The sequence below is a fragment of the Nyctereutes procyonoides genome, unplaced genomic scaffold (genome assembly GCF_905146905.1).
Source record: "Nyctereutes procyonoides isolate TBG_1078 unplaced genomic scaffold, NYPRO_anot_genome, whole genome shotgun sequence".
NCBI lineage: Eukaryota > Metazoa > Chordata > Mammalia > Carnivora > Canidae > Nyctereutes > Nyctereutes procyonoides.
This window is the reverse complement of record NW_026575051.1, coordinates 21,371,783-21,384,010: the sequence shown is the minus strand read 5'-3', so window position 1 is coordinate 21,384,010 and position 12,228 is coordinate 21,371,783. Positions and strand designations below refer to the sequence as shown.

At 44.5% G+C, this 12,228-nt stretch overlaps 1 protein-coding gene across 3 annotated transcripts in view; it reads right to left on the bottom strand.

Moving 5' to 3' along the window:
• Positions 1-8,970: 8,970 nt before the first annotated feature.
• Positions 8,971-12,228, bottom strand: part of LRRC1 (leucine rich repeat containing 1) — a 129,642-nt gene continuing 126,384 nt past the window's right edge. For 2 of the 3 annotated variants that reach the window (XM_055330819.1, XM_055330820.1), the window contains exon 14: positions 8,971-10,588. In XM_055330819.1, coding sequence (XP_055186794.1) covers positions 10,430-10,588 — 159 coding nt within the window. In that variant the 3' untranslated portion in view covers positions 8,971-10,429. The remainder of the gene's footprint in view (positions 10,589-12,228) is intronic. The other variant, XM_055330821.1, reaches the window with a different exon arrangement.

Below are 12,228 nucleotides of genomic sequence, written 5' to 3'. Positions count from 1 at the left end.
TTGCTCTTAGCTTTGTCCTAAATCAAATGCAGGTACATGAGTTTCAACATGATGACGAGTCTCCCCTTATTTTGACCCAGTATGGGTCCCTGGCAATGGAACCTGGGGCCAACATCATTTTCTGTAGGAGCACAGTGCTGAGGTTTCAGAATAGAGACAGATCTTTGGAGTCTGTGGCATGAATAGGAAGGATGGGATCCCCCGGGGAAATACATAAGTTAGGAAGAAAAAGCTGGAGGCAGAACACTGGGGAGTATCAAAAATTCTGGGGACCAAAGAGGGTGGTAAGAGATATATGAGGAGAAGCAGAGAAGAGTGTCAGGGGAACCAAAAGCATAAGGATTCAAGCCATTAGTGAGCCATGAAATCAGTTTTACTTAGTTGTAACTATAACTGAAAAAAAATGAAACTGGAAATATCAGAATTTATTGTGTACTATGTTGGGAAACTTTAGTTTCAGCTGCGTATATGCACGCATTTACTGGGTTGCTATACAGAAAGTTCCTTCTCAAACTGAGTTGCAGTCAAAGAAGTTGAAAAGCACTGAAGAGTTCCCCGGGGGAGGAGCTGTCCACAGACCCAAATGCAGTAGACAGGTCTAGAAAGGCAAGAGCTGAATCAAAGTGTCCATATGAGCTCATGCTACAGTGGTAATGATTTCACAATATATAAATGCATCAAATCAACACTTTGTACACCTTAAACGCACACTGTGCCATATGTCAGTTATATCTCAATGAAGCTGGGAGGGAAATGTCTACCAGATTGGCAACATGGAGACCAGGTCAGAGTAGTTTCCACGGTGCATTGGAGAAGGAGTGCCCCCAGCACCGGCAGAAGAGGTGTGTGGGAATTTAGAAGGGGAGAGAACAAGAATAGGTCTCCTCATCAAGAACCTTGGCAGAGAAAGGAAGAACCAGGCACCTATGAAGGGTACTGAAGATCAAGGTTTACATGGAGTAAAGCCTGAATTAACTCCATTCAGACAGTATCTAAATGTGCTATCTCATGGGGGGCCGGGTGGGGCTCAGTCAGTTAAGCATCCAACTCTTGGTTTTAGTTCAAGGCATGATCTCAGGGTCATGAGATTAAGCCTGTGTTCAGGCTCCATGTTTGGGATTTTCCCTCTTCCTCTTCCCTCCACCCCACACTCTCTCTGTCTCTCAAACAAATAAATCTTAAAAAATGTGTTATCTTAACAATTTTTATAATCTTGTAGTTCTTGGGGATACCTGGGTGGATCAGCGGTTTAGCACCTGCATTTGGCCCAGGGCGTGATCCTGGAGACCCGGGATTGAGTCCCACATCGGGCTCCCTGCATGGAGCCTGCTTCTCCCTCTGCCTGTGTCTCTGTGTCTTTCATGAATAAATAAATAAATAAAATCTTTTAAAAATATACTGTAGTTCTTCCTATGAGATGTTAAAGAATTTTAACTATGGAAACTACCAGTCATGTAATGATGCTGCTTAGCCAAGACTGGAATTGTAATGGGGCCCAGGATGAGTGCTGAGGGGCCCAGGATGGGTGCTTCAGCCCCCGAGCAGTCGAGAAGGGGTGGACCTAGGCATGTGTCACAGATCTCAGTGTGAGCAGAGCAAGAGGTGGGACAGGTTATGCTGTTGGCAGCAGGGACCAAGGTACAGCCTCTCTGAGTTCTGGCTCGTGGGAAGCCAGGGTGTCCAGACAGGCAGGTGTCTGGCTGTGATAAGCTGGTGGTACATCCAGCACCCTCTGGTGGCAAAAGGCATGAGGTGGGACCCATTGACTAGAAGCAGAAATCTCTGTAATCTTTTTTATAAAGGGCCAAATACTTAGTATTATTGGCTTCAAGGGCCATCTGGTTTCTTCTAAAGAAACGAGCATGGTCATGTGCCAACAGAATTTTCTTTACGAAAACAGGCAGTGAGCCATGGTTTAAGGACCTCTGCACTTGAATATTTTAATAGGAGTATTATCAAAACAGTTCAATATTGTTCCCAGAGGAAATCCTGGCTCAGCGGAGGCTATCATTTAGATAGTGATCATACATTGAATAAGGCCTAAAAATACACAACTTACCTGGAAATTATGTGATAAGTGATTGGCACTACCATTCAGATCTTTAGGATAATTGTTTTGTGGTAGAGATAATTTTGCTTTAGCCAACAAAAATGGATGTCATTTAAACTTTATGTACTGATTTGTACATTAATGTATATTTCCATACCAGCGATCCATTTTGAGGATCATTCTTGAGATGACAAGGAGGAGGATAATGGATTTGGAGAAAGTGGTGAAAACCTGGGACAGTTGAAATAGAGCAACTTGATTTCCATCTCCTAAGGACATTACAATGATCGTAGCAAGGCATGAAGAACACAAATGAAATTTGAGATCCTGAAATATTCAGAGATGTTGCATCTGGAAGATTTCTTGACAGCCCACATGCATCAGCAGATTGTGGGTTGGGAATTTTTGGCTGCAATGTCAAACACAGGCACAAATGAGTAAGACATGGTTCCTCTATCAGGCAAGTCAGGAAGTGCTAATAATCTCTAACCTTGTCTGACCATCAGCATTTCCAGGCGTCCCCTGGGGCACTCACCCACAGGTAAGTGTAGTTTCTACTTCTGTTAACATTTCCTCTACTCCCATTAGCTTGTATATGTTAATAAGAGGATCCTTAACATTCAGAACTCCACAAAAGAGGAGAGAGTGCTCTTCTGCCTCCATAGGGAACAACTGTGTGTTCCTTTCAGGACAGCAAAAAAAGCTAGTAATTACTCAAAGCCTACTCTGTGCTATTTTTGTCATCTAATTCTCTAAAACGTCTTGAAGTAGATATTATTCCCATTGTAGAGATAAATTGCCTGAGATTTGGGGAAATGAAGAAAACCCTTTGAAGTTCACAAACATTAAGTATATCATTAGATTTAAATCCAGCTCTGCTTAACCAAAGCTTCTGCTCATCCCCATACACCAAAGCAGTGGTTCTCTGTGTATAATCCTTGAACCACAACAACAGCACCTGAGAGTTTATTCAAAATGCAGTCTCTCATCCCCACCCAGACCTACCTACCGAATCAGAGATGCTGGCAGTGGGACCTGGCAATCAATCTGCTTTAACACCAGCCATCCAGGGGCTCTGACACGTGCTGAAGTTTGAAACCACTGCACATACTGCCTCCAAGGAAGAGGGGATACCGTAGTGGGTGCTGGGTTAGAGGACAGTGAGCAAGAATAGGCTTGGCACACTGAGCAGCCCTGAACAAAATGCTTAGGTGCTAAGGGAGGAGGCAGGGAAGCCAGGGTGCTGATTTTTCTGGCTACTTGATGTCCAGCTATTCAAAGAGCATGCACTCCTATCACGTATTGCTGTGAATAGAAGGGGGAAAAATACACGCAAGAGCTTCATCTTATTTTGTCAATATCATTTCTTCTAACAACCTATGTGCTGCATGGCACTGCTGTACTGGAGATGGGGAACTAGCTAGGCAAGGGGCCCAGGGCCAAATTACCACCAGTGACAAACCCTGAGCTTCCAAAGGGCAGCTTCAATCCAATCCTGGAGGCACACCACCTCCATTTGCTGGCTGACATCAGCTGGGGGTGGGGTGGGGAGGATGGGAGCGAAGGTGAGGGGAATGAAGACCTGCACTCATTAATGTGCAGGGAGTCAACATCAGGCAGGTATCTAACTGGTGATGTTTTTATGCTTGCACACCTTCCTTCCAGGTGTCCAGGTGAGAACACAATGCGGATGGAGGACTACAGCATGTCAGGGCTGTGTGAAGTACCTGCCCAGGTGCATCTGCCCTCGAGAAGGAGGCACAGCCAGAACATGAGAACTCCCAGAACCATCTATGGCAATGCTCTCTGACCCTCAGACGTTCCAAAATGATGAAAACCAAGAGTAACCCCAACCTAACAGACCCAACCCATAGCCTGTTCTCGAAACTTCCCAAACCAACGCCGAAACTCGCCCCACCCATCGTGCCTCCGGGCCAATGGGCAGGACAAAAACTCAGGAAGAACTTTCAATGCCCAGACAAGTAAGTGTGTTGTTTTGTTTTTCCAAGCAGTACTGATGGAGGTTTAAATAAACAAGCACTCACACCTCCCGCCAAGGAAGGGCGGGAAGCAGCAGTCAGGTGTGTGAACACGATGAACACAGGATGAGAGGGGTCCAGATAGGAACAGACCAGCCCCAGGAAAGCCCACTTCCTTTATATGCTGTCTGTGTTTTCCCATAGGGGTTCTTGGGGGCGGGCAACTCCATATGAGCAGTAAGAGCTCACTGAGGACTTACTTTGAAAAAAAAAGACCTAAAAAAGAAGCATTTGTAGACTCAATTTAACGTGGCATCGGGTATGCGGCGTCACTGCATTCTGCCCTGGTGCAAGCAGGCTTTCCTGCCGTGTAGAGCCTGTAAAGTCCTCTCTTTCTACAGCCAGGGTGGCAGAGACCGTTTCAAAGAAAATGAAACACTGATTAGTCACACAAGTTTTCCATTCTTCCTGTTTCTGCTTCTTTGATTAAATGATAGTTCCTAAATGGGAGTAATCATTATTTGTCAAATCTTTCACAACAATTCTTTTTTTAAAAGGAGGATCTTAAATAATAAATCATGAGTCACCTCTCTTATTTCCCCTAAATGGCATTAAGGTCAAGTTGCAGCACAATTGATTTCCACGTGTGTATCTGTCTTTTCTCCAAGGGTAGGCTATTAAAGGTAGTGAGGATAAAAATCATTCCTAACTAATTAGCTCACTCTAGAGCTAACTGCCAATTTTTGGAACATGGTAAAGCTCTCTCTCGGAGAGCTGGTTACCAAACTGTCACTTCAATCAATGGTAAAAAAACATACCAATTTTTTTTCTGGTCTCCCTCTAAGCAAATAATTTATCTCCCATCTCTTGAGAGTTGCACACAGTTTGAGATGGTAGGACAAAGATCCCATGAAAGTTTTCATGGCCCTTACCAAGGACAATATAATATGGAGTGGGAGGGGGGGCAGTGGTAATGGGAGGGTTGGAGGGTATAGAGTCCGTCACAGCACTGGCTACCCCCAGCTAATGAACACAAGTGAAGGCCCGGGTCTACATAAATGGTGGCTAAATTTCACTTGGTTCGGTGCCAGTCTTTGTCCATAATCTAGGCTTAAATAATCTCAAATTAGAACCATCACCACAATGAGAAATACAATTCTAAATATAATCACAGGTTCACTGTATTTTGACTTGGGGGGATGAAGCAAAAGATAGCAATAATCGAGACCATGGACTCCAGTCAACGGAGATGTGAATTTTAATTCCAACTTTGTCATGTGTGATTTGATCATGGAAAAGTCATTAAAACACTCTGAATCTTAATTCTCTCCTTTGTGAAATGGAAACGCCACCACTTTCCTCAGGGGGTTGTTCTGAGAAACAGACTGTGTTCAGTGAGCTTGTTGTGTGGCACACAGCTGAGTGCTCAGTAACCAGGGCCATCGTCACTACCACATCACTACACCAAGGGGCAGCTCATTATTGGCTTTAGAAATTAACTGTCGATGCCTCAGAAGGTCCTTGGAGGATCAACCGGGTCAGATTCCTACCCAGTCAGAACTCAAGAGCTTTGGCTTGTCACGCTGATTGCCCACTGTCCCAGTTTAAAATTACACTGTCCTTCTGGCAGTTTGTGAGGCTACAAAAGTCCTCCAACCTTCCGCACAACCTGCTGAACAAAAGTAACCAGATCAGGTCCTTCTGGTCGGTTTCCCTTTCCCGCCAGCTGTCAGCTTTTCAAAAGAAAAAGCTCCTGCAAGGTGGGAGTGTCCTCTACACTCCTCAATTCAGGCTGCATTTATTTTATCCAGGTTTTTCTCCATGGATGACCTACTTCTTAAACCCACCTGCCCCTCCTGCCTCAGAGGCCTCCCTTTGAGAGAAAGGAGACAGAAAAGGAGGAAGTAATGAAAATCAAAGTGAAATAAAGTAAGACATAAGACAGTAAATGAGCACAAGAGACCTGAACCCGAGGACATTGTGTAGAAACGCAGAGATCTTTTTTCTCAGTCAGATGTTCAATGCTTTCTAGTAGAAACTAGCGTTAACTTGAGGAGAGCTAGCTGGTAAGTCCAGTCACAATGGGGGCGGGGGGGGTGTCTCTGAGACCATTGTTAACCTCACCATTAAGTGAGCCAACATGACAATTTAAGATTTCCCTCCCCAGTTACATAACCGGAGGGGTCTCTATATAAGACCACAGGTGAGAAAGTTTTCTCTGCCAGAAAGCCAGCATGGTGTCCTCATTTCTGAGGAACATTCCCATCGTCATCACATACTGCTGGCTCCACGGGAGGGCCTGTGGGGCTGCTAACACTGCTGAATGACAGCGAGACCTGTAATAATAGCAGCCACCCACTTCCTGTTAGGTCTCCCACTTAATCTTCACTCTTAAGCCTGTGAGAGGTCTTGCTGCCCCATTTTAGAGATGAAGGACCTGAGGTGCCCAGTGACGTTAAGGTAGCTCATCCAGGGATCCCTGGGTGGCGCAGCGGTTTGGCGCCTGCCTTTGGCCCAGGGCGCGATCCTGGAGACCAGGGATCGAATCCCACGTCGGGCTCCCGGTGCATGGAGCCTGCTTCTCCCTCTGCCTGTGTCTCTGCCTCTCTCTCTCTCTCTCTCTCTCTCTGTGGCTATCATAAATAAATAAAAATTAAAAAAATAAAAATAAATAAAATTAAATCAAAAAAAAAAAAAAGGTAGCTCATCCAAAACCACGTGGCAGGTCTGGGATTCGAATCCGTATCTATATGATGCCAGTGCTGGGTTATGTTCTCAGAACCTTTAATTCCAAAGTGCTACTTTAAAGGGCATATCTGTGCCCTACCTGAAAGCTGAGTTTTTAAATTATTTCACTATGCAGTCCTCTTATGGATGTATTTTACTTATTTTTATAGATTTGAGAGAGTGAGCGAGAGAACAAAAGAGCACAGGCAGGGAGAGTGGCCGGCAGAGGGAGAGGGAGAAGCAGACTCCCCCTGAGCAGAGAGCCCAACATGGAGCTTGATCCCAGGACCCCGGGGTCATGACCTGAGCTGAAGGCAGATGCTTAACCGACTGAGCCTCCTAGGCCCCGTATGGATGTATTTTAAACCATAATTTGGTTCCTTGAGAACAGCTCAGTGTTGGTTTTGGGTTGTTAACTGTTGAAGCTGAGTGACAGGTATACGGGGATTCATCACATAATTCTCCTTTTGTGTGTTTTTGACTATCTGTAATAAAAAGTTTGGAGTTTTTTGTTTTTCTTTTCTTTTTGTAGTTTTTGAATTGGCTCTTTGGAAATTTGGGTGAGTTGGTACTAATTGCTGGAGCAATTTCATTTCAACTCTCCACAATGTCACTGGGCTACAATAACCTTGACTGCCATTTACGAATAAGTGGCTCCAGTGCTGTCCCTCATCAGTGTTTGTGCCACCTTGTCACTGCCGCCACCAGCGTGCCCACACCAGGGGTGTCAGTCACTTTTACAAGTGAGACCTGGCTGTTCAGAGGAACTTTCGGACGAGGGCAGACTTTTTCCCAGCCTCCACCCCACCCACCAAGCGTGTCTTCTTGGGTGTGGTAAATTTCCCAAGAGGATGCAGAGCTGCTGTGGAAGGTTGGGCCCGGCACCTCCACCTGTGCTTCCTTACCTGTGACAACTAAGAAGTTTTTAGATAGAAAGATTGGGTTGGCCAGGACCACGCCTTCAAACTTTCCAGAAAAAAAACCATGACATCCAGGCAAATAGTTCTAGTTTTCTTACCTGTACCACCTTTCCAACACCGACTGTCATTATTTCAACTTTTTTTTTTTTTACTATTTTAGCCACTTAGGCATAATTTCCTTGCTAAAAACAGGAAATAAGGGGCTACAAAAAAAAAGTGGGTGAACAGGTCATAATAATCTTTCCTGCTTTCACCTGTCACTCCCACAAGACAAACAGGCTGGTCGTACAGTGAACTCCTCCCTTTCCTGAGGGAAGGGCCAGCAGTGCTCCGCTAGGAAGAGGTCAGGAAATTCTGGCACTAGCCTCACCAGGGACAGGTATCCTCTCACATAATTATGTTTTCTTTCTAATAGCAAGCGAGGACTCATTGGAAAAGTCTGGCATGTTCTTGAGTTGGAACTCTGGTTGATGTTGTTTCCATGGTGAGGTCAGTCTGGTCTCCACACCCTGAAGGTAAAGGGCACAGTAGTGTCATAAACAAGTAAAACGACAGTAACTTTTCCCTTGTCCGGGAAGGGGGAGACAAAATACTAAAAACTGGAAACAAAACAACAAAGAAACAAAACAGGTGAATGCATAGTAAAGAAGGTAAGCCAAAGGAAACAGATAATTACCTACATAAAATTCCCTAGAAAGTTTAAACACACCCTATGTTCTGTCCACTACATTCCCCCAAGGCCAGGATAACTGAGTGGTGAAGGGTGGGCTTCAGATGAAAATGAACAAACACCATTCGAGTTCTATTTGTTCTTTAGCACCAAGATTCCTCTCCTTAAATAAAACCAATTTGCTTATCTATCAGTCCATGAGTTAGTGGCATTATCTTCACAGGCCTAAAGCAGAATATGCCAAAATCTTAAAATGGAAGAAAATCAAACGGGTACTCACCGACTGAGGAGCAAGGTGTCAAACTGACTAGCCAAAACCCACTTACTTGTCATGGTAGTGCCAACTCAATAAATTGATTAAACACACACACACACAACTTAAAAAGCAAAGTGAACCCAGTAAGTAAATGCATAGCAGGAATAAAAGTTGTCATATTTGGTTGGTTGAAAGCAGGTTTCTATGGAGTCCAATTGGCCAGGCGGCCACAACCCGAAGTCATTAACCAGAAAGGAAGGCACTTCTGGGGTCTGTGCTGTGTGGCAAAAGGGCAAGCAATTAACTCAAAACTGACCAGTAGTTTAGATATTTAATGGATGGGAGCGCATTGTCAAAGAATCAGCTAACTTGCCACCATCTGAACATACAAGGTGATAATTAATTTTAAAAAGTTTTATGGTTAATTCCAGGGTGATTTTATTTCACAGAGAGAAAACAAAAAACCAACAATATCATGATTTTCCTAGATACCACATAGTGACTGGCACTTTTCATTTCTCTTTTATGACATTATACAAAAAAAAAAAAAAAAAAGGAAAGAAATCAACAGAAACACCAAAACATACCCCCATGCCCCTTAAATTAGCAGATTTAAAATTAAAACTTGAAGCAAGGATTTGTTATACTTTGATTCAAACTCTATTTACAAATTAAATTGCACTTAACAAAGATAGCAAACATTTCTAATATGGTTATTTTGCTTTATTGTGGTTTTATATCAATATAAAACTTTTAAAGCTTTCTTCAATAAAAATCATACTTTCTTTTGCAGTATATAATTCATTTATCAATTGAATTTCTATACCAGTTTTCTCCTGTTGTGCTTTTCTGCTCTATTTTATTTTACAAATGGCATATACCTTCCAAGCAGGTACAATCAGACACTGCACTCATTATAAGAGACTCACTCATAAAAGAGTTAAAGTGTAAGAAATGAAGTATTAGCAGTCTAATCCTTTGGTTCATCCTTTTTTTCTTTTTTCTTTCTTTTTTTACAAAAAAAAATCAACTCATAAAATGTACAAATTGGTGATAACTCTTCTTTTTGGTTAAAAACAAATCCACCATGTACATTACTGGTTAAAATCCAACTCGCTTTAAAAGTTCCACACTCGTAGTTTCTCATCTCACTGCTCAAGGATGCCACTGTGTACAACTGGTTTGACATTACTCATGATACAGTAAGGCACAAGTGGATGGTACAAGGATAACAAATACTTTAGGACTGTTGCTTTTTTTTTTTTTGTCTGCACAAATACTAAAATATGTACCGTTTCCAAGATAAAATAACAAAAAAAGAAATACACATTTTTTTTTGCTATGAAATACCTATACAAAATTTTTAAATGTACACTATCTGAGCTGCCAAAAAGTTTTTTTTTTTAAAGAATCAATTTTTCCCCGTACATAAAACACTGTCTCATCAGTAGGTCCAAGAGAACTTGAGCTCAAAATGTCCCAGCACTTTATGGGGGTGGGGGAGGAGGTTAAACACATTTCCCCTTCCTGCGCTCCCTCACCCCAACATAAGACAGAAGCAAAGGTCAGCTGTTTTCAGTAGTGTATTCTACTCCGGACGAAGGACTGGAGGTCGGGGGACAAGGCGGCACCCAGCGGGCGGAGGGGCCCCATAAGGCACTTCCGTGGGTGAGCAGGGCCCAGCGCGCGGCCCGGCCCGGGGCAGCCACGCGCAGGTGCCCGCGTTCCGGGAAGGCCGAGGCCGCGCCAGGCTCGCGGCCGGGCCGGCGGACGGGGGCGTCTGGACAGCAGGGGGAGACACGGGAGGTAAAATTCGGAGGTGAGGTTCTATACAGAAGTGGTCACTCGGTCAATGGCGTGGTTGACCTCGTTTTTGTTCGAATCCAGTCCTTTAGCAGCATTCATGTCGTTCCGCAAATTCTCCACCGTCTTTTTCATGTTCTTCAGCTCTCCTGGGTGCGGGGTGGCCCTCCGCAGGAGCGTCCTCTGAAAACAAGCAGGGCGGTGAGTGTCTGGGTTTCGTGCAGGAACTCTTTCTAGCGAGCTCCAGGGCGGGGGACGCTCGGGGACAAAGGCTGCTTGGGGTGGGGGGTCGCAGGAGCTGGGAGTGGCCCGAGCGCAGCCCCTGCAGCTCTGCGCGCTTACCTGCTGCTCCCTGGCAGGTAACGGAACATGCAGCTGCCCTGCGTAACCTACCTACTCCGCACAGAGGGGTCACTTTCAGAATAAAGGAATGCTTCGTAAAATGTACGATTAGTGTAAGATAAAAATAAAGTTCCGTGAAGGACAAGGAAAAGAAGATTTTTATTAAAAACAGATTTTATTTATTTATGAGAGACAGAGAGAGAGAGAGAGAGACACACAGGCAGAGGGAGAAGCAGGCTCCATGCAGGGAGCCCGATGTGGGACTTGATCCTGGGGCTCCAAGATCACACCCTGGCCGGAAGACAGATGCTACACCGCTGAGCCACCCAGGGATCCCCAAGGAAAAGAAGATTTTTAAGATTGCTGAAGTGGGGTGTGGAGAAAGAAAATGATTGGGGGGTTGGGTATTCTAATCTAAAATCACTGCAATGGAGCAGCCCGGGGGGCTCAGTGGTTTAGCGCCACCTTCAGCCCAGGGCATGATCCTGGACATCCAGGATCGAGTTCCGCATCGGGCTCCCTGCATGGAGCCTGCTTCTCCCTCTGCCTGTGTCTCTGCCTCTATCCCTCTCTGTGTCTCTCACGAATAAATAAATAAAATCTTAAAAAATAAAATAAAAAATAAAATCACTACGATGGCCTACTACTACCCCAAGTGGTTCTGGCTTCCTTCAACCCTGGAGGCACGGCTCTGGAAGGAAAAGGGAAGCCAGAGAGAAGGGCTTCTTTTCTTACTTTGCTGCTGGGTGTGTTATTCATATTACCTACTGCACAGAGTTCACATTCTCTGCAGAGGCCACCGTGCTGGAAGTGAAGTGACAGGGTAGGGGCAATCTTCAAACAGCTGTATTATTTGACATGACACAAGCTCTCTGGCTCATAAGATGGCATTTATGTCTTGTAAATGGCCTGACCAGGAGATTCAGGAGGAGCTTCAGGTAGGTTAACATGACACTGCAAGGGCGCTTTTGAAGCACTGAAGGAACTGGTGAAATCCTCACCATCAGGCAAGCCACCTGGTAAGCACTGAGCACTCATTTCTCCTGAAGTCATTTTTCCTGCCTAACTCCTATTCTGCACTCCCCTACCGTAAACTGGGAAAATCCCACTGGGTGACAGCTGGAATCACAAAGACCATGGGCAATCATTTAAAAGCCTCTCTTTCCTTTGGGGGCTGCGGGTACTCCCTCTAAGCTCTGCTTATGAAAATTTCAATTAGTGCAAGGAGTTTAAGAAGCCAAAGTCAACTTGTAGTAAGATTTCAAGAGTTGTCACTGACTCCTGGAGACATCAGCAGTCCAAGAGGCATGTTTTAAAGTGTGGATGGAGTAAGGCTAAGTAGTACTTTCAAATCTATTCCTGATGTTTGGATGAAAACTTGTAACTGAACCTAGCTAACATCACAAGCACTCTGCCTGAGGGTGAAGAGAAGAATGATCCATGAAGGAAAGAGAGAAGTACAGCTCTGCAAAAGGCAAGCC